Source organism: Onychostoma macrolepis, chromosome 12, assembly GCF_012432095.1.
Source record: "Onychostoma macrolepis isolate SWU-2019 chromosome 12, ASM1243209v1, whole genome shotgun sequence".
In the NCBI taxonomy this organism is placed as follows: domain Eukaryota; kingdom Metazoa; phylum Chordata; class Actinopteri; order Cypriniformes; family Cyprinidae; genus Onychostoma; species Onychostoma macrolepis.
The window spans coordinates 9,799,711-9,823,407 of NC_081166.1; the positions used below are offsets into that span (position 1 = coordinate 9,799,711).

At 36.5% G+C, this 23,697-nt stretch overlaps 1 protein-coding gene across 4 annotated transcripts in view; it reads right to left on the reverse strand.

The window, feature by feature from the left end:
• ankfn1 (ankyrin repeat and fibronectin type III domain containing 1) overlaps nt 1-23,697 on the reverse strand; it is an 87,689-nt gene that overhangs the window by 14,437 nt on the left and 49,555 nt on the right. For all 4 annotated transcript variants that reach the window (XM_058794387.1, XM_058794388.1, XM_058794390.1 and 1 more), the window contains 12 exons: nt 22,032-22,224; nt 20,237-20,447; nt 14,404-14,598; nt 12,721-12,834; nt 11,485-11,582; nt 9,854-9,944; nt 9,215-9,322; nt 3,859-3,955; nt 2,033-2,165; nt 1,170-1,286; nt 367-582; nt 62-228 (listed from right to left, as the gene is read on the reverse strand). In XM_058794387.1, coding sequence (XP_058650370.1) covers nt 62-228; nt 367-582; nt 1,170-1,286; nt 2,033-2,165; nt 3,859-3,955; nt 9,215-9,322; nt 9,854-9,944; nt 11,485-11,582; nt 12,721-12,834; nt 14,404-14,598; nt 20,237-20,447; nt 22,032-22,224 — 1,740 coding nt within the window. The remainder of the gene's footprint in view (nt 1-61; nt 229-366; nt 583-1,169; nt 1,287-2,032; nt 2,166-3,858; nt 3,956-9,214; nt 9,323-9,853; nt 9,945-11,484; nt 11,583-12,720; nt 12,835-14,403; nt 14,599-20,236; nt 20,448-22,031; nt 22,225-23,697) is intronic.

The following is a 23,697-nucleotide window of genomic DNA, read 5'->3' on the forward strand; positions in this document are numbered from 1 at the left end:
TAAGAAATAGCAGTAAACATAGGTGTAAAAGTCATCAATAATCATGAAGAACACAGCTAACCTTGACACATTCCAGTTGTCTCGAATCTTGCTGTGGCAGAGCATGTTAGGCATACGTTGAGGAACCAGAACTTTAATCTGATCCACAGAGCTGCTGAGCTTCAGGTAACCCAGATAAAGCCCTGAGGACAGCCGGTGCTGACTTCGTCTCTGATAGGCCAGAATGTCCTACAATCAAAATGACAGTTTAAATTACATTCTTTTTCTGAATAAGAAATTAATGGTGGATTATTTGGGGTATCATTAATGTCTGTAGAATAAACGGCGCAAAAGTTGATGTTTGAGTCAGGACAGAGCTGTAGTAACCTGTATGGTTATGAGAAGGATGTCCAGGGCATATGGTTCCTCAGGAGTGGACAGAGACTTCCTCTGACTCTGCAGTTTGGATACCTGCATCCATTTCCCATTGAAAAAGGAATAAAGGCTATCCATCTCCCTCACTGTCACAAGCAGCACATTCCCATGACGATCCTTAATGGGCTCATAGTGGACTCGGCCCAAATTGTGAGTACCCAGAAGATTCTATTTGGAGTAAGACAGAGGAATAGAAAATAATTTAACGCTTTGATGCTGTGCATGGTGTCCACTACAAAACAATTGTTAATTTTTTTAATATTTTATTTTGGGTGTGACGTTGAAACCACCATGGAGCGATAATAATATATGACTGTCCTCAACAGAAATACAAAATGCCTGACAAAAATGGACAAAGCACAAAGTATTTCTGGAATGTTGGACTGGACCAATGTGTAATTATCTCAAAATGTAAATATATATATATTTAAAAAATTTTTTTAATTAATTAATAAAATAATATTTTATATTTTATAAACTAAGAGTTATATTGTATATGTATTGCACTGAAGTAAAAATAAATATTTCAGTTTCCAGAAAAAAAAAATGCATTATTATACTAAAAAGCAGTTAAGTAGTGCATGTTGGCCAAAATAATTGTTATGCAATATGAAATATGCTCAAACACAAACACAGGCACACACTCCGCTCAGAATCCCACATAAGAGATTATCTCACTCAATTTCAATTTGTACTGAGATCAAATCCCATTATAGTGATAAATTGTTAGCAAGGCTCATCACGGGCTGGCAAACCTGCAGTTGGCCCGCGGCCGCCAGCATCTTCTGTCTGGACTGCAGAGTGGAAGAGGAAGAGGTGGAGACTGCCAGGCTCTGTCTCAGCCACCGGACGTCTTCCCACATACAGGACAGCTGCAAAATAAACACACACGCACACTTGTGAAGTTGGAGGAAACTATTTACCTAATTCCTCGACATCATTCAAAGTCTGTGCATGAATGCCAGAGTGCTTTATCTTCAGTGAGGCGACATCCCTTCCATAAGGTGCTTTAGATGGAAAAGTGCATCATTCTTAAAAGAAACCATCTGTGCCTGCCTGTTTATGCGACTATTTAACCTTCAAACTATTTTAAACTTGGTTTATCAAGCTAACATCAAAATTTGCCTTGATGAACTTTCATTTTTTAGTTGCATATTAGGAGACAAGTTGTAAAATAAACATTTGGATTTGGACATGAGCGCTTAAAATGCTGCAAGGCTCGTTCCGTGAGTATAACTTTACCTCCAATCTCACCATAAAATCTAGAAGTATTTGGCCATCAAACAAAGAGCTATATTCTGCTAAGACTCTCTCTGCTTCTTGCTTCACACCACTTTAGCCTTGTAATGATGGGCTAATTACAAACGCGCGGCCTAACGTCAAAAGTGTGGTGACTGTTCACTTTGACAGAATATATTTAGGACGCTAAGCTGACCGCAGGCTGCATTTAGAGGAAACCAACAAAAATATTGGTGCTTGTCAAAGAGATGTGTAACGAAAACATTGAAAATCTATGTTTCAGTTCAGCGTTAACAAAACGCACGTTACTTTAGTGCAGTATCTCCGTGCTGACCTCTCTGCTGCTTAATGTCGCGGTTGACTGTATGTTTTTGCATACCTTGGTGAACCACAGAAAGTCCTGCATGAGGGAGCTGCTGTATGAGTCGTCCACCTCCACTATGGGGACCTGATCCTCATTAGTCACTAGCAGACTGTCCTTATGGTAAAATACTGATGCTATATAAACTCCCCTGAAAAAAAAAAAAAAAAATATTCAGAACAAGGCGAATTCAGCATATTCAGCTGTGATGTCAATTCTATAAGGCTTGGCACTTTCCAAGAATAGAGTACAAAATAGGTTTGGAGATTTCTAAAAAGGGCTCTTTTTTTTCTATTTCAACAAATATTTAGTTATATGTGTTTTTTAAAGTTTAGATAAAAAAGAAAATATTACATTTATATTTTACATTAGTAGAGATACCAAAGCAACTTAAAAATGAGCAGTACAACAAAGCAATATTACAGTACACTGTAATAATTATAAAAGTTTTCTATTAATTAGAAAACGTTTATAAAAAAGTTTGCCATTTTTGCAACTCTTTCTAGCAATAAATATTACATAAACATCAAAATTTAAACAGACAAAATTGGTTTCTGTCATTAAAATTAGATTATTATAATTTTTTTTACAGATAATTTAATATCACAATTAATCATGAATAAATGATAATTATAAATAAAGGCATTATGAAGGCAAAATATACAGTTATTTAGGGCCAGATTTACTAAACAGGACAAATTAGCATTAGAGCGCAAATCCATAAAATCGCAGACGGGAGGGGAAAATTCTGCGTTTGATTTACTGACAAGGCGCAAATTAAAGAACACAGATGCAATATCCCATTTCCATAATGACCAGCGCAATCTACCAAAAGCAGCGCAAATTACCACCTGCTTTAAGACATGCTTTTTTTGGCGTTAAATAATGGCGAAAATACCAGTAATTTCATGAGCGCAAATGTTAGAAAATCATGTTGTGCAATTCATTTTAATACTCTCCTCCCATAAATTTTGCATCTGAAAGGGAATCTCCTACAAATGCATATTCAATAAGTTCAGGCGCAAAAATAACCATGCCCATGCCTTTTCAGCGCTAATTCTTCACTGTGCGTTTTTAGTAAATCCTGAGAGTACTATTTTAACGCCAAAAGACGGTTTGCGCTGGCTCAAGCTGTTAGTAAATCTGGCCCTTAATCATTAATTCAAAACATTCTGTCACGCCTGTTTTTGGGTTTGTTTCATGTTCTTGTTTTTATTTTGTAATTTGATTCATGCTGTTAGTGTCATGCCTCCCTTGCCCTCATGTATTTATGTGTCATGTTGTGATAGTCATGTTCTAGTCATGTGTCTTGTTCCTCATTGGTTATTGTCCTGTCATGTGGTTCTCAGTTCTGTTTGCTCATTGGTTGGTTCTTGTCATGTGACCCTTAGTGTTTGATATAAGTAGCCCTCTTGATGCCATTAATGCTTTGTGTGATGTTGTCCTGTAAAGTCTGTTTCGTGTGCCCTTGTGCCATTGCCATGCTTGGATGTACTTTGTGTTTTTGTTTTAATAAATCCTTAACTGCATTTGGATCCTCGTCTCATCTTCAACCGCACGTTTACAGATTCCTTAAAAATCATGACATTGTTGTTTGATTTTGATTGCTGTATTCAGTTGAAAAGGTCAAAAACACCTGAGGTCGAAAAGGCCAAACTACCATTTTAAGGCTGAGGATAAAAACATTTCATGTGGTCAAAACTACTTTCATGCACATATCTAAAAGTACAACAATACATTAATAATCATTTCGGCCTCTAATGCTGTAATAAAACTAATGTGACATCAATATGTAATCTATCTGTGGGAAGTGCCACCTATTTTTTGTAATATGCTCATACCACCTTTTGAGACTCTTGACAAATTTTGTAGAGGAATGAAAAAGGTGTTTCAGGCTCCGGGACACTGACTGTTTTCGACTCGGATTCTGCGACTTTGTGTCTGGAAAAAAAGAGAGGCAAGAAATGAAGTCAAGATGAACAAAGAGGTGCAAACAATAGAATATATAAACTCACATGGGAGACTGAAGATAGTGTGAGAGACCTACAATGGAAAAACAGTGTGAAAAATCATACTCTAGTTGGTTCTTGGATTCATTTTGGTTTCCTTAAGATTGACTAGTTGTTTAGAAAACCCAATGATTAACTTGAGTATGAACTATGTAATTTTGGTCATCCTCTGGAGATTAACATTTCAGAATTACTTGAAAACACTCTTGTCATCGAGACACAAAATATCGTTGTAAAGAGCAAAACAGACCAAATAACATGCTGAATGAAGGAATAAACATAGGGAACTTTGAAGACAGACAGGGTGAAAGAGCCTCAGGGGTGTAAGCGAGGGTTCGGGGGAGTCAGGCCACCGACAAACCGGTTATCTGGAACATTTCAGCTGCGTATCTCCAGCTTCAAGCACAGCCATATCAGCCCACATTTCAGCGATGCCAATCTTCAGACGTCCCTGTTTTCATGAAATTAAGCGTCACGTAATTGCCCCCCGTGTAAACAGCAGGGCAGACGGAACAATCCATTTGGCTGAGAAGCTGTTTACTACGTGAAAGTGGCCATCAGAGCGAGCGAGTCACCGTGAGAGCAATCACGCTAACCCTAGTCTCCGTGTCTCCACCAGAGGGGCTTGAAAGGGAGGTAGGAAGGCAGATTTTCCATTTGAAAATCACTATCAAACCCCTCAAGGAATAATGTGTCTTAAAAGTCCCTTAAGAAGATTAACCCTTGGCCCCTTTGACCCTACAGTGGCGACTGTTAACAGTACGTGATTAAATGCGCACACTGATTGTTTCCTGCTTGGCTAGATATCAACATAACGTAACCTCAAAACCCCAACACGGAATCTTACTGGAATCTCAAGACAATTAGGTCCCTGCTGAAAAAAAGTCAAGTTTGATTACATACACTGGAATATCACAACCAGATTTTAAGGTTAGGATGTCAACTGCAATTTTTGTATCACAACAAGTAGGAGTGAGAACATAATTATCCACTTTGGAAACACATTTAATCCGTTTTAACATTTTTTATGTGAAGTTCAGCGGTAGTTCCCAGTCTGCACAAATAGAGTCATTGCACGTGTTGATAAGCTGAGTGCAGAATTTGTATTTATTTCTGCCTCAGAAGGTTAACTGGCTTTGACAAGCAGATTATAAGACATGAGTGCATTGGCCTCCTGTGCCGCCAAACTGTCACACTAAATAAATAAAGAAATGCCTTTTCATTTATGAAAGCAAAAGGGGAAAAAAACGGATCGCCTTTGATTAATGACTTGGCAATCCATCTGTCTACCGCACAGTGAGCGCAACCATGAAATGAGGTGAGTGAGCAAGCGCTGGTAGCATTCTTCATTTTCTAACTAATTTAGCGGGGGTCAACGGACCCTTTTCAACATACGAGAGCGAGCGAGATCATCCATAACGATCATGGCCAGACTTTCCAGGCCTTCGCTGACAGAAAGCGCTTACATAGCCGCGGCGGAGAGCGCGGAGGTGTGTGTGTGAGCGATCGCGTTGTGCGTGTGGGTGTTGCTGTGTCTCATGCAGGAACACTGGGAGCTGTGTGCGCGATGCACACACACACCCCTCGGCTTGAGAGCAACCTCTCAGCTCCACATATACACATCATAAATTAAGATAACCTCTGCTTAAACGAGCTGCATTTTTTTCAGAGCGTTTTTTATAGTGGTGTCATTGTACCGATGCTGATTAATTTTGCAGATTTATTTTCGAACACCGTCGCTCCAAAAATAACTTGGCTACATACTTTGCCTATGCCGACATGTGTGCTTATGGGGACATATAATGCACACATATTGCAAATAAATTTCATAATCAGTATTTTTTTTTATCTTGTTTTCCAGTAAATATCTCAAAATTTCCTTAAAACTAGATTAATTTAGTAAGAAATGTATTCTTGTTTACTCATTCTCTTATTTTTTGCATTTCACAGAATTCTAGCTTACATTTAAAACTTGACATTGTACACTGCAAATATAATTGGCTCAAAAATTGTGACATTCCTACTTTTAATAAGATGCTTTGGATAAAATTGTCAGTCAAATGAAAAATAAATAAATGTAAATGAAGAAGCAAAACTGAGTAAGACAAAGACTTGTTTTCAGAGATTATATATATACTGTATATATTACACATTACATTAAATCAGATTTATCGTTAAAATAATAATAAAAAAAAAATACAAATATTTAACAGTATGTATGGTAAGAAAAAGAAACAATATATTATATTTTTTCTTAATGATTTTGATTTATTTTTTATTAGAATATTTTAACTGGAATTTCTGCTATTCAATATATATTCTCTGAAAACAAGTCTTATTATCTAATGCCCACACCGAAAACTCAAAATCTCACTCTGCACATATTTACATATTATGAAATTTGTGAAACACTGGTTATTGTATGACAAATCCAAAAACACACTCACAAGAAAAAAAACAAACAAACAAAAAAAACAATAAATATAAAAAAAAATTAATCAATAAATATCAATAGTTTTTACCATCCTGAATATACTGTATTCTATTATTATCTAACACATTTTTTAAAAGGTAAATTTATGTGGGTTTTAAAGATATTTATATTATCTTATTATCATACACTATTTAAATTTTTAAATAAATTTATGTGATAAGATGTTTTACTGAAAAACAAGACAAACATACTGATGAAGAAAATGTTTTTTTTTTTTTTTTTGCAATGCAAAATACACATTCTCTCTAAATTAAAACAGACAAAGACAGATGTGTTATTTTTGCATAGTTTCTACTGTTTTTCAGCTTTCCACATCAATAAAAACTCTCATACAGTGTTTTTCTCTAGAATCAATTCAATAAATTCATTTGAGACACTGGCAGCTATCGCTCTGACATCATTAATGTTGACTTCTAAACAGATGAGTGATGCCGGTTTTTTGCTCACCCCCCCTCCTGCTTGTGGCCGGCTGCATAGCTGGCTAATGAAGTTGCTGTTTGTGAGCAGCGCACTACTGTCAGCACCAGGAACAGCGTTCTTCTATACCTCGGCGGCCGGCCTCTGGGCTAGAGAGTGGGCTTGAGGCCAAAGCAGACTGTCTACGCTTCACGCTACGTCCAGCCTGCCTCGTTTTAAAGGTGTCTGTGCTCGAGCCCTGTGATTTACAGTGCTGCACTATACAGACGACATGTTTGACACATAGATGTTAAAATCTAAAATGGATAAATGCATTAAAACATAATTTATTTACACATCCTCCTCCTCTGCCTCACTACTCGCGTGAAGAGCGTAGGAGGGCAGGCAGTAGGAATGCTGAGAGAGCGTATTCATACTGCTCTGGATGGCCATACTTGAGTCAAAACACTTTGACCATGCTTCATTTCGTCACTTTAATACGGAGTTAATCTACTGGAAGAAGTGCGGACTTAGAAGACGAGAGGATGATGGGAGGGAGGGATTTCTGGTGAGTGGGTAGATGGGTGGAAGTGAGAGAGAAATGGGTAGAGAGAGAGAGAGAGAGACGATGAGAAAAGTGAGAGCATTATGAGAGACAGACAAGGGAAAGACCAAACACAATAAAGAAAGCAAATAAAAGAGCACCAGCTGAGCAAAAAAACAGAGATGATGAGGATGAAGTCATCTGGTGAATTTCACAATGGAACTTCCTGCTCTGATTCAGAGGATATACAGCCTACTTTTAGATAGATATATGTATATTTTAAAAATCAAGCAATAGGTATATTTTATATTTATATTATTTTGTACACACACACACACACATACATATATACAGTATATATATGTATATATATATATATATATATATATATATATAATATGTGTGTGTGTGTACAAAATATTATAAATATAAAATATGCATCATGTAAGATATATATATATATATATATATAATGTGTGTGTGTGTGTACAAAATATTATAAATATAAAATATGCATCATGTAAGATATATATATATATATATATATATATATATATATATATATATATATATATATATATATATATATATATATATATATATATATATATATATATATATATATATATAATTAATTAATAATGAATTAAGCAAACAAGAACAAGCAAAGTCAACTACAGACCTGCCCTTTGTATTAATTATTAATATTAAAAATATACAAACAGCTAAATATCTTTCTGCTGAAAAAGTGTGGGATGTATACAAGGCCATTTTTATAGAATTTATGAAAAGTACTTATGAAAAGAGATTCCCAATGTTTTGAACCATTTACAGTGTAATAGGTTTTCAGGCTCACATGGGAGAGCAGAGATATTACAGAAACTTTTAAACATGATTAAATACACCTACGCTACTGTGGCGATTTATTATGCTCTGAAGGAAGGTAGGAGGACCAGTTTGATATTAGGAATCATAAACATGTTGCTTTAAGACAAATGGGGATGTTGACCATTCTGAGTATAATTGTTTAATCAATCCAAGCTCATAAAACTGAAATATGTTTGAAACACACTAATGCATTATTTTCTTTTAAATGTTTTTGAAATCTCTTATGCTTACAAAAAAAGTAAAAATAGTAATTTTGTGAAATATTATTACAATATCAATAACTGTTGTCTATTTTAATATATTTTAGAAATGTAATTCATTCCCGTGATGAAAAAGCTGAAATTTCAGTAGCCATTACTCCAGTCTTCAGTGTCACATGATATTTCCAGAAAGCTTTCTGATGTGCTGCTGAATTGATGCTAAAGAAACCGTTTTAATTTTTATCAATTTTGAAAAAATATTTTGTGGAAACCATGATATTTTCTAATTCAGATTCTTGTTTGAACAGCATTTATTTAAAATAAACATTGTTTATATTAAATTAAAATGTATATGTAATGCATCTTTTCTGAATAAAATTATTAATTTCTAAAAACAAAACAAAAAAAAAACAACTAAATTTAGATATTTTACATGTGTGATCTTACACTGACATCATATAAGATAATGTAAATCCACTAAAGTATCTCACAGGAGACATCACATGTGCTCCAGTGTCTATCACATCATTTCTTGATCCCAATCTAATTTTTGTGTACAATTATATAAATAAAAAATAGTGTGATAGTGTGCTTACACTTAGAGATGTTTGTGTATGTATGTGAATCACTAGGAGTGATCTCTGTGTTTGTGTGTGTGTGTGTGTGTACCTCCACAGCAGTAGTGCTGGTGTGTGGCTCGAACCTGCTGTAAAAGCCTCTCCATAGCCTCGATGTGACCTCTCCTCCTGCTCTCTCTCCCATCGCAGTCCTTCCAGTCTAACAGAGAGAAATATTACACTAAACTCAGTTTCGTGACATGTTCTGACATGTGTGACAGGACAGCCTAACGGTAAATTCTCCTTCAAATCTATTTTATAAAATCTTCATTTCACCCAAACAATTCTCTGTGTCTGCATTGCTTACATGCAGTTTTATAATGCTGGATTGGTTACTGACGCAAAACTTGTCACCCCTGTGACACGGTTCGTTTTTCTTTGCAGCGTTTATTTGAAAGCTGAATCTCAAGGCCAGATCCAGAGAGTATGAAAGGCGGCAGGGTGAGTAGAAGTCGTGATGATTAAATAATAGCACAGTCCTACATCCAAGGATGTTGGCTACAATCAATACAATTTTCTCTTCTTTTAACAGACATGATATTTTGATATTAATTAGAAGCACAAAACTACGCTGACGCAGTGCTCAAAGGTTTGAGAACTTTCCAGTCAATGATGTTTGGAGCTGTAGTATGCTTTTTAAATTATTCTTTAATGCGGTACTTGGGAATTGTGGCTGCTTTGCAGAACTTACTGGAGGGAACAGCAGAGGGAGGTTGAGAGAGTTGTGCCGGACCCCAGCCTTTCATATTGTAGGCGGAGACTTGAACGTAGTATTGTCTACCCTGTAACAAACAGAAAAATATCTCAGAAATCATTTACTACAACAACAAGCTGTAATTTCAGTGGAGTTTTCTGGACATAAGGTAACGTAATAATTTACTGCAGACATGTTCAACATTTCTTATACTATAAAATGGCACAGAAAAGTGCTTAACTTTGCAAAATGAGATTCTATGATCCACAACTGTACATCAAGGCTCTTATCTAACAATTTTAGTACTATATAGCTTAGTTATTTTTTTAAACCCATTTGCATGACTAAATTTATTCATGTATTTAAATAGACGTATTTACAGTGTACATTAATTTTTTATGAGATAGAACAGTTGAGAGCAGACAGGAAAGTATCGGGAGGAGAGAGGGGGGCAGGATCAGCAAAGGACCTAGAGACGGGAATCGAACTCGGGTCACCGTGAGCACAAACATGCTAGATGTCGGCACACTAACCACTAGGCTATCGGCACCGACACATTATAGTTTTTTTAATAATTATTCATATTTATCTAAAAGAATGTATGTTAGGCTTGTATAAATGATAAAGTTATATAATTCCTTATTTATTCTTAATACCATTTACTTTTAACCCTTAAATGCATGAATGTTTCACCAATCATTATTACATATTTGGGTATTTAGCGACCCGGACATATATATTCAACAATCCAACTGCTGCAATACCAAAAAGCATGAAGCATATTTCGTTACCTTTTGAAACTTAGAAGTGTTTAATTTGAGCAGATGATTTTACCATCGCTGCCGTCATCAGAGTGCACTTTCCCAGTACATTCAGCATCTGGCTTATATTTGCATATTATCAACCATATTCTCAAAACTATCATTTTGAGTGACTTCAAAATCAATATTTTGATTGCCGGCAGCTTATTCACCACATCCACCATCAAATGACAGTGACATTTATATTTCATCGCGTACAGTACTGCTCTGCAGTAAAGCCATTCAAGCCAGTTTTATGCCTGCGGTAATTATGAGTGAAACGTCACGTCATCATTGTCTATCAAACAGTGCCACCTCGAGGAATAAAGGTGAATTGCATGTATTGAGTCATCAGATATTTAATTATTGTTGCGAAGGAAAAATATACTTACTACACACCTCGGGTCTCTAACGACCCTATACACGTTTTTACAAAAAAATGATCAGAAAACAGAATTTTTTTTCCTTTTTAATTTTATATTGTTTATAATGAATAGATTGAGGAATACTAAGAAAGCTGATGTCTAATGTCTAAGAGAGAGGGTAGCGAATGACGTCCCGGGTCGCTAATGACCCGAGGTATGCATTTAAGGGTTAAAATGAAGTGCATTATTTACTAAAATTTATTTATTATTTACTTTTTACCTAAAAAAAACTTTTAGAGAAGATTTTTCTGTACACAATGAACAGATAATAATCTTTGTGTTGGCTCACAACAGACTACGTTGTGATATTCTGAGAAAACATTTCTCCTTGTTCATGACTTAATGCAACTCAAAGCATCTATCTCTGGTTCACAGTAAAGAATGTGCAGTAATTTTATCTTACCGTGGTAAGACCTGTTATTGTGCATTTCAGGGACTGCAGATTCTCGAGGATCATCTCTCCGGCTAATAAAGAGAGGTCCTTCAAACAGCTCCATTCCACTGCAATAGAAATCATCACTAAGTTACATTACATTACATCACATTAAACAAAGTTAAAAGCTGAGAACATCAATAAATTAGTGGAGTCTAAAGAAACTAAATATGACAGAATGAAACTGGACCATTATAACGTCAGATACAGAAATTAGAGCTACAACAACATAATAGCTTGAATAACTGGATATGTATATTAGAAAACGCGAGTGGTTTTATCCATGAAAAACATTGCTAGGCTGTTGAGAGTGGTTGCTATGAGGGTTTAGGGTGGCTGCTCACTGATACCTATCTCTATGGATAAAAGATCCAATCTCCAAATCTCTATAATATTCAGATGCGTAGATATGACTTGGCCCCAATTTAAGTCAATGGGTACCTGTTTTTCATCTGTTGAAAATAGGTGTAACTGCTAGTAAAAGCAATTACGGTGGCCGAGAGAGCTCAACGCGCTGCAACTTCAGAAAACACATGCAAATAGAAAAAGCACCAGCAAATCAAGAAAACATCTTCATCAGTTTGACAGCAGGTGCTGCAAATGCTCACAACACAACCAAACAAAGAAACGCACTGCAAATGCTCACAACACAATCAAATAAAGAATTTTATTTGCAGCGCATTTCTTTGTTTGGTTGTGTTGTATTTGCAGTGCGTTTCTTTATTTGGCTGTGTCGTGAGCATTTGCAGCTCGTGTGTGTTGTCAAATTGATGCAGTTGTTTTCTTAATTTGCAGGTGTTTTTTTCTATTTGCAGCGCGCTGAGCTCTCTCGGCCACCGTAACAAATCCCTTACCGATAAAAAAAACAAAACAATAACAGATACCAATACTGTAATAATGATCTTCTTCTTCTTCTTCTTTCGGCTTCTCCCGATTAGGGGTCACCACAATAATGATAATAATAATGATACTGTAACTAATTGATTTAAGTAATTTATTTAATTTTTTAATTAAATTATATTACTTAATTTGAATGAAATTATTAAATTAAATATTAAATTAAATTAATATGATGGGGTGGGAAAGTTGTAATTTTTCTGTATTTTGCATAATAAAATTTAATTTAAAAAAAACAACACTCTTTCTCAAGGCAATCTGGTGTATGCGTGTGTAATACAGACAAATGCGCATTAAGGCTGCACTGACCTTTGTATTTGGTCACTACGGCCGAGTTCATGCTGGCAGGTTCCTGAAAGCTAATAGTGAGAGACGTGCTGCCGGTCACACTCAGCCGCACCATCAACGGAGCTTCCGGTGGACCTGAAAGAGCCAGTTCAAAGGTCACATAGAATAACTTTCACATAGCTTGCTTGCATTGTGCTTTTACTGTAGGGAGGAGAGAGCAATTGCTGTTGATAATTAAATAACCATAAATACAAGTAATGTGTAATTTTTGATGATAATATATTCCTATAAAAGACTTAATATGCGAAGACAACTATAAGTGATCCATATGCAGGTCGATTCCCTGTAAGTATAAACATTGTACCAACATCAAAACATACTTTTCTGTCCGAGCATCTCAACCAGCCTGACTCAGCAGCATTGGCTATGTTTTTGGGACAATATTTGTAAGGCAGACTAATGGAAGATGGGGAGAAGTGTTTGAATGTCTGCACACAAAAGTGGCTCGACTGACCATATATTTTCACAATTAATGAAAATAAAGTCTGAAATTGCTTACGCCTTTAAATAGACATCCTATTTTCCTTCTCAGGTGGAATGTAATATCTGTTTATTGCTTTTCTGTTCACCTGCTGTCAGTTTAAATGGAGCCGCTGTCTGCCCAAGGGGAATCCAACAGCAGTGGAAAACACAGAAAAATGTATTTTCTGAAACCTACATTATTGACAACAGTGTAACTGACAATACACAATTAAAAAAATGTCATCTGTATGTAACCACACATTTGTTTTATTTTTGTCTATTATTTACTTGAAAATACATTCTACTAGTATTTTTGTCTTGTTTTTCAGTACTGGTATCTAAATATTCTTAAATCAAGATACGCTTGCTTGAAACAAATAGCTTTTTTGTCAAATGTATCAATATCATGCGATTATGCTTTTTTTTCTAACCCCATTTGCAGATAATTTGTCTAGTTTTAAGAATAAACTCATTTTGATAAATGTTTCAGAAGACTTGATATATTACGTTATTTTGTTTCTTAAGTAAATGTATCTCTATTTAAGAATGCAAACTGTGAATCTAGCTGTTGTTTGGCTGAACGCTGTCCTTTTTATGTCCATTTGTATGTACATGCACGTTTTATGCAGTTCCATCGCCTTGTTAGCACCTTCATTTTGTACTTGTAACCCAAAGCACACAGCCCAGCTAATGGTCCCCTTGTGTTTCCTGAAATCCTTTTCATAGATACCTCTGAGTATTTCTCTGCAATCTTATTTTTGAGAGTGTCTGCGGCAAAGCGTTGCTGATTTATCACGGCTGCCTTCACTTGAGGTTGTTTACAAAGAGAAGCCAACGAAACTCGTCTGATATAACGAGTAATCAATATGACAGGAGGCTGAGAGGGACACTATTGTGTGTGTTTGCAGCTCAAGAGTCATTTCAGGCCAATCAACCTGATATTAATATCTGTGGGCCAAATGATCATAGTGGCTTGTTTGCAGAGTCTTCCCACTCCAATAAAGTGAACAGGCGGGGCCGATATGGGAACAGATGACCTTTCCGCAGAGATGCTGATAGATTAGACAGGACTGATAGTAAATAAGGCCAGTTCAATGCGTATTGTATTGTAGCATAGCATATGAATGACCTTTTTATCCCCTGAGAGGTTAGGCATCAGAAGCAGACTCGGGTTTGACTTACGTGCATGCTCGAATCCTGTGCGCATTCGCTTGTAGAGTTTGCATCTCCACTCCCAAGCTTTGAGCTGTTTTTCCTTGTCAGATGTTTCCAGGCTGAGACTCTCTCTCATCACCTGGGTGGACAGCTCGCTGGCTCTCCTTTGGGCTTCCTGCACCAGTGCTGAGAGATGGGCATCTCTGCTCTCTAAACTGACAACTGAAACACAACACAGAGGTCTGGTAATGAGACTTTTCATTTATTCCAATGAGTACGATTTTTGTAGCTTTTGGATATTTGCATTTCAGTCTAAAGGTGAGGTTTAAATGTCTTACTTCAATCCTGTATAGTGTAGAAAATACAGGTTCTCTGCTATGAAATTAAAATTAATGACACATTTGTGCTTTTGTACAATAGTGCACAACACGTGGGTCATCCATTTTTTCAGTGGCCTTAGAACTGGAAAATATTTTTTTAATAATAATTTCCTCTGTGGGCAGTAAAATATTTTTCAATAAAGTGTTTTATTGGCCTTGAACCAAACCAACCAGCTCTGAGATGAATACAACATCACAAACTTTGTTTGGAAGCAAACAAAGCTGCTGGTTTTTGACTGGTTTATCTTTCTTGAGTAATATGGGTAGTGCAACAAAGACGCTTTCAAGCTAAACCCATTTAAAAAAAAAAAAAAAGCAACAAAAATCAAACAAAGCAGAACCAAATAAACAGAGGATGGTTTACACAGAGCATGAACTCATCAAAACTCAGCAAGAAGGCCAACGTGAACCTAGAAAACACACAATACTCAACAGCTATCGAGGTAAACAAACCAGTAACCAAAAACAACACAACCAATCTACCAATAGTAAAACAACCTGAATTTGAAAAAAAGGGGAAGTGAACACAGACAAGATACAAAGAAAAGCTGGATAAACTAGCTTTGTGGTTCTTCACCAGAAGTAAAGTTATCCCTGTTATAAAATCCAGCATAAGCTGGTTAGGTATGTTTTGAAGCATGGCTGCTGGTTTGAGCTGGTTTAAGCTGGTCCTTAGCTGGTCATGAGCTAGTTTAAACTGGTCATGTGCTGGTTCTAAGCTGGTCCTGAGCAGGAGCTAGTTGCTTAGGACCAGTTCAGGACCAGCACATAACCAGCTGAGGACCAGCTTAAACCAGCTCAAACCAGCAGCCATGCTTCAAAACGTACCTAACCAGCATATGCTGGCTTTTTCAACAGGGATTTTTCTGAAATAAAGTTAAATTCACACTTGTGGCTTCTCCAGAAGCATATATCATAATTTAACAGCCTCTGAGCTCATGGTAGCTCTGTCCTAAAGGGTTTATGTGTTACTGCAAAAAATCAATTTCTCTATGGAGATAATGACCAGGATTTTTTACTTCCAGAAACCTCCGGCATGCACATATTGACTACATGAATTAATATGAAAAATATCTTTTACACATACACTGTAAAAAAAAATGATTTTAAGAAAATACTATTTTAGTCTTCCTACTTAGAAAGTGTTATTTGCCATTTTTGTAAAAGTGAAATTTACTAGAAATCAAGTCAAATTATTTCTTCACCAATTTTTTTTCAGTGTAGGCAAGGCATAATAGTTTTTGCATTCGCTTTTGCAAATTCATCAACTTGTTTATAATAAAAACTGTAATGTGAAAAAGACGTCCAATATCAGACTTATCAAATGCATCCCAAACTTACATAAATCAAAAATAAAAGTCCTGACTGAAACGACAGGAAGCCCATTACACTACCATTAATTCTCCAAGCTCACACTACTTGTGTCAGCACAGTGGCAGATGAAGTCAGCCATGTGGGGTGAAGGGGAGAGGTGTGGATGAATGTAGTCGACGGTCGTCTGGAACACACAGGACTGTGTTTGGCCATATAGATTTGTCATGGTAAAATGAATACCGCCTGACCAGTCCTCCTCATAGGCCGTGAATACTACTACATTTTCTTTCAGAGCCTTAGTCATAGACCATGACAGCAAAATAAACAAATAAATACATGGCTGAAGAAACCCTCTTTCACTGGCCCAGCCCAAACCCCAAGAGACGAGAGCTCTCCGGGGGAGATGATAAAGTGTGTGTTGTCAACTCGAAAAAAAGAGGGTCTAACCTAGCCTAGGTCTTACACGGGGGTCCACGGCACAGTGGAAAAGGCAGCCATATTAGCAGTCCTGAGGTGCAATTTCCTGCGCTCTGAAGATTGACATCTGGCTACTACGTGCGGTTAATTGAACAAACTATAAATTAATGGGCGAGTCGGCCAATATTGCGCTGTCACACACAGTTGGCATTGTCGGGACTTTGGGACGGCCCTAAATATAGGCATTATGGGCCCCAGTCCTGCCCATAAACATGCTTTAACTTCAGCCTTCGGTAGGACCTCCAAACTGTCAGGCGTCTGGCTGATTGATTTACTTGGCACTTCTGGCCTGACATAAATATAATGCCGAAAGCCCAGGAGGGGAAAATACGGCAATGTTTATTTTCTGTTTGTTTACAAGGATTGGATTGTGCCACGATGAAATGTTTTGAAATTTAACTGCAGCCTGGGTACAATAAATCACTTAGTATAATTGCCCCCCGTTACATGCATCATTGGAAAAGTTAAACCATTAAACGACAAACCTTGTTAAGATTTTTCTGAGGGATGCCGTGTGCTGTCTACCCCACCCCGGCCCCGCTCCGGCTGCAGTACAGTGCTCCCTGTTTGGTCTCAGACAACATTCGGCTTTTTCATGATTGCACCGAGCGCTCGGGACTGGAGGACTTTTTTTTTCCACGTCTTTCAAGGTAAGAAACACCTGTTCTACTGTTGCCAAAGACTCAGGGACTGAATATGCTATTGATTAATCCAAGGGCAATGGGTGCAGATATTTTTAACAGATCTGTTCTTGATGCATTAAAACCTGATAAGCACACTCAGGTGGTCACAAAAATAGTTTGGTAAAATGCAACATGCCTGAATGACAAAAATGATTGTTTTATTCTGTGACACTGTGCCATGTTATTTCCAAAATATTACATAATGAATGTAATTCATTAACTCATTAGTGGTCATGACAGATGTCATTAGATGTTTAAAGTAGAATTATGAGTGCTTATGGCAGCTGTCATGGAAAAGTTTATTCTAGTATTCCTACTTGGAGGCGATTATTACACGAGCCCCTAAAGCAAAGTGCCAAACACTCACTTCGGCTCCGTCTGTTTATCGTCAGCTTCATTTTAAACAGCTTGTCCAATTACAGAGCATCTGCTTTTGGTCGCCAAAGCTAAACAGGAGCGTGTGACGCAAGAAAAACCTTTTGATGGTGAAACCACATACAATGCACTTCTATTCCTTAGGGAAGATGTGATGATAAACAAAACATACAAAAGTAACCTAAGATAATAAAAGTAATAAAAACCTAAGTAACACAAACACATTTCTAAATTGTAACCATAGTTTCAGCCGAAACAGAATTATAGCTAATGTAAAATAGATTTTAGTTACTGCATTACTGTGCGATATAAACTATAAAAACTATAAAATGAGTGTGTGCATATATGTGTGTATCTATGTGCGTATATACAGGTGCTGGTCATATAATTAGAATATCATTAAAAAGTTGATTTATTTCACTAATTCCATTCAAAAAGTGAAACTTGTATATTATATTCATTCATTACACACAGACTGATATATTTCAAATATTTATTTCTTTTAATTTTGATGATTAGAGCTTACAGCTCATGAAAGTCAAAAATCAGTATCTCAAAATATTAGAATATTACTTAAGACCAATACAAAGAAAGGATTTTTAGAAATCTTGGCCAACTGAAAAGTATGAAAATGAAAAGTATGAGCATATACATCACTCAGTACTTAGTTGGGGCTCCTTTTGCCTGAATTACTGCAGCAATGTGGCGTGGCATGGAGTCGATCAGTCTGTGGCACTGCTCAGGTGTTATGAGAGCCCAGGTTGCTCTGATAGTGGCCTTCAGCTCATCTGCATTGTTGGGTCTGGTGTCTCTCATCTTCCTCTTGACAATACCCCATAGATTCTCTATGGGGTTCAGGTCAGGCGAGTTTGCTGGCCAATCAAGCACAGTAACACTATGGTCATTGAACCAGCTTTTGGTACCTTTGGCAGTGTGGGCAGGTGCCAAGTCCTGCTGGAAAATGAAATCAGCATCTCCATAAAGCTTGTCAGCAGAAGGAAGCATGAAGTGCTCTAAAATTTCCTGGTAGATGGCTGCGTTGACTGTGGACTTCAGAAAACACAGTGGACCAACACCAGCAGATGACATGGCAGCCCAAATCATCACTGACTGTGGAAACTTCACACTGGACTTCAAGCAACATGGATTCTGTGCCTCTCCTCTCTTCCTTCAGACTCTGGGACCTTGATTTCCAAATGAAATGTTAAATTTACTTTACTCTGAAAAGAGGACTTTGGACCACTGAGCAACAGTCCAGTTCTTTTTCTCCACAGCCCAGTTAAGATGCTTCTGACGTTGTCTCTGGTTCAGAAGTGGCTTGGTAGCCCTTTTCCTGAAGACGTCTGAGCGTGGTGACTCTTGATGCACTGACTCCAGCTTCAGTTCTCTCCTTGTGAAGCTTTCACAAGTGTTTGAATCGGCTTTGCTTGACTGTTTTCTCAAGCTTGCGGCCATCCCTGTTGCTTGTGCACCTTTTCCTACCCAAATTCTTCCTTCCAGTAAACTTTGCATTTAATATGCTTTGATACAGCACTCTGTAAACAGCCACACCTTTCAGTAATGACCTTCTGTGGCTTACCCTCTTTGTGGAGGGTGTCAATGTTCGTCTTCTGGATCATTGCCAAGTCAGCAGTCTTCCCCATTATTGTGGTTTCAAAGAACAAGAGATACCCAGAATTTATACTGTAGGGATGGTCATTTATTCAAACTCAAATGTAAATATTCTAATATTTTGAGATACTGATTTTTGACTTTCATGAGCTGTAAGCTCTAATCATCAAAATTAAAAGAAATAAACATTTGAAATATATCAGTCTGTGTGTAATGAATGAATATAATATACAAGTTTCACTTTTTGAATGGAATTAGTGAAATAAATCAACTTTTTGATGATATTCTAATTATATGACCAGCACCTGTATGTATGTATACAAACACACATTTATATATATATATACACATGTGTGTGCCTATATATGTATATACAGTAGTATTAGTATTCTACTATAGTACTAGCATACAGTATTGTCAGTTGTAATATATTTTATAAATCAATATGCAACAGCTGACATTTAATAAGGGGACACAAGATTTAATACATTAAGGCCCGGTTTCACAGACGGGGCTTAGACTAAGCCAGGATTAGATCATAGTTCAATTAGGACATTTAAGCAATTTTTATAAACGTGCTTAGAAAAAACATTACTAGAGTGCATCTTGAGACAAAACAAAGGCACTGATATATTTTAAGTTTCTTTCAGTTGAAACAGCTCAGACTAACATTTTAGTTTAGGACTAGGCTTAAGCCTTGTCTGTGAAACCGGGGACATATCAAATAAAATCTATAAAAAAGTTTTACTAAGAAAATGCTAGCATTTTAAAATGTAATGTTTTCATCAAAAAATGGGGCAATAGCTATACTATGGCATTTTTGTGAAAACTGCCATGCCAAATGTTCATAAAGAACTAGATTAATTAATTGATTCACTCCAGTTTAATTACACTGTAAATTTCAAGGATGGTTTAGTGGCTCTTTAATAAGGAAACACTTATGTTGACACGAGAAGCCCTTTAGACACACTGAGGGAATTGACTGTTTAAAGCTTGTTGCTGTTAAATATGCATACTCACAGTGAGGGCTCTCCTTCCCTCCTGCTTTGAGCAGCAGTTTGGCTATGGGGACGTTGTTGGTCATGATGGAGATGTCCAGAGGCGTCAGGCCTTCACTGTTGGGAGTGTTGAGGTCCAGTTCATCAGCTGTATACTGGAACAGCAGGATCTGCACGGCATCCAGGTCCTGCTGTTCAACAGCCTCGAACAGAGCCTCACTGCTTTGAATGTTCTGTGAGGAGAAGAAACAGTTGAAGGTAAGCTGCGGCACTCTTATACTCTTAAGTAGTCATTTATCAGACTTTTATGCACAGTAACTAGAAGAACACTTATTACACGAACAGTCCCCCTAGTGCACCCTTTTGGTTAAAATCTCTGCTCAACTGTACAACAGCAGTGAAAGCTAGAACAGAATTTGTGGCTCAAAAGCTCAATACATTTCCTTAGTAATCTGAATGCCCCAAATAAAAATCTAGCAAAAATGTTCCACTGGTGAAATATCATTTGGGATCAATAATATTTTATTTTGAAATAAATTAATACTTTTATTCACCAAGGACACGTTAAATTGATCAGAAATGGCAGTTAAGACTTTTACATTGTTACAAAAATACTATTAAAAAAAGCTGTTCTTTTGAACATTCTATTTATCAAAGAATCCTGAAAGAAATATATCACAGTTTCCACAAAAATATTAAGCTGCAGTCTTCAACATTGAAGACTGCACCAAGTCAACATATTGCTGGCGATCATATGACACTGAAGTCTGGAATTAATTACATAAAAAATATATATTAAATATATAAATTAAATTACATTTAATTTAATAAACTATTTTAAATTGTAGCAACATTTCACAGTATTTTCTGTATTTTCGATTTCAAAAATGCAACCTTGGTTAGCATAAATTCTTAGCAACAACAGACTTTTCAATAGTAGTGTATATATAATTATTTTTGTAATCATTATTATTCTGAACAAAAAAATTGAATTTTACTCTATATTGATTAATTATTGATTATTGATTCTCCCCTGTCTATCATTAGTTAAGTAAACAGACTTATGCAATCTGTTTACCCAGTGTTGTTGTATTGAACTGGTTGGGATGCTTGAACAAATCATTTTTAGCAATGCACTACACAGACATGTTTATGGTCCTCAGGAAAGTCAAGCTATTAATGGCTTACTTATAGATGTTAATGCATATGTTGACTGTGATCACCAAAAATTCTCTCAATTACTTTAAAAAAAAAAAAAACATTCATAGATTTTCACCAACAATCAGCATGGACAACATGAAAAAGAGCACAGATTGCCCATGGATGATTACTCATGGGTTTGACCTATAAACCTTACAATTACCAGCACAGATACATGGTAAGCAGGCATGCACCAGAAGATAGGCAAAGAAATTACTAGTACCCCAATCAATGAATGCAATTATTATTCATAATTAAAATGCAAATTCAAACATCCCTTCCTCGGCTGAGTTTCACCTCTTCAGCTGATAGTTAAATCCATGTATGAAAATATATGGAGCCAACAAAGGTGAAGGATGTATTCGGGCACTCGAGTCAACAAGATGATTGCTAGATCTAGCTCTATATAATCAGTGACATTTGAGAAAATTCTGAGAGCATGGAACGGCACTGACGGTCTCATGAGCACCTGAAATGTCATTCCAGTTTAAAACATGTCATGTGTAAGGTCAAGTGAATGTTAACATCAATTGATTCTACAGAATATAAATGTAAATGTCGACTAATGTCAGCTTTTTATTATAAGAAAAAAAAATTAAATTGTACAAGATACTCACAGATACTTTGCGGATACGGTCGGATCGGCCAAAAAAGTAGGCATCCTCAAAGGAGGAGTGGCTCCCCTTGAGCTTCTCAGAGAGGTTTCGGTAGAGGCGCTTGGCAGCGCTGGGGGAGGCGGGTCCCGCCCCCTTCTTACTCTGCGTCAGCTGCAGGTTCTGCATCTGTTGGGTCATACTAATGGAGAAGTTCCTGTGGAGTCGAGAAGGGAAAGACAAAACACATTTAGGTGTGATGCCTGTTACATCAGGGTCTGAATAAATTCGCACCATGTGTTTCGGTATGTAATTTATGACTAATATCTGAGTCAGCAGTGTCTTGGTGACAGATGGCCACTGGATAGTCATTAATGCTCCAGCTCAAGCAAAAAGCTACCTGCAAAATAACTGCATACTGATGCACAGGTATTTTGTTTGAAAAGAAAAAGCAAATAGGTGACATCTGAAGAGACCTTTCTGAAATCTACACTCTATTGTCCGAAAGCTTGTTTTTAAAAAGAAATGAATACTTTTATTCAGCAATAATGCATTAAATTTATTAAAAGTGAAGAGATTTACAGTGTTACAAAGGATTTCAATTATTTTAAAAATCTTGAAAAAATGTATTACATTTTCTACAAAAATATTAAGCAGCACAACTATTTTAAACTGATATAATAAATGTTTCTTGAGCAGCAAATCAGCTCTTTCTGAACAATCATGTCACACTGAAGCTGGAAGTTCAGCTTTGCCTTCACAGGACTAAATTACACTTTACAATATGTTAAAATAGAAAACAGTTATTTTAAATTGTAGCAATATTGTTACAATTTTTACTGTATTTTTGATCAAATAAATGTAAAAAAGCTCTGATGAGCCTAAGAGATTTCATAGGCATAAACTGCATTCCTTAAAAAGAATTTAATAAAAACTTGACAGATTAATTTCATGGCATTACTAGTCAACGTCAAAACTGATATCGCTCAACGAACCGTAAAAGACAATTTTATTAACAATGGCAGCCAGACGGTGACTCTCACTGCAGGTCAACATAGTCTGGTTGTCAAGGATCTCCTCAATGTTCTTATACTATAATGAAATCCTCCTGGAAATCAATTAATTCTGAGCTAAGAATAACAGTAAACCCAGACAGTGAATTTATAGTAGCTCTGAGAGAATCCTATTTAAAAAAATAATAATTATATTTTTGCATCCCAAAAATGTATGTATTTGTAAAAGAATATTTTGAAGACTGTTCTGATTATGTAACCACAGACGAGTAACACCTCTATATCAACCATCAATCTCTCCATGACATATCAAAACAATTAATATAAATGTCTAAAAAAAGACAAGATCTACTCCATTTGTCAAAACATCTGGCGTGAGTATACACTGTCTGAACAGAGCAAAAAAATGCTGTTGCAAAAATAAATATAAGAACTAAAAGCCCTCATCTGCCCTTCCAACACCTTTATTCAAAAAAAAAAAAAAATCTCGCAATGACATCAAATTTGTCCTTAATTGACATTCTCCTTAAAAGCTCTGGAACCGTAGGGGATCTATGTGGTATTTCTCATCCCAGCGGTCTATAATCCTGTCAGACATGACATTAAGGCAGTGTCTTGTTTTTTTTTCTTCTTGTGCGCAGTTTTGTGTGTGCAAACACCCACTCAGAGCACTAATA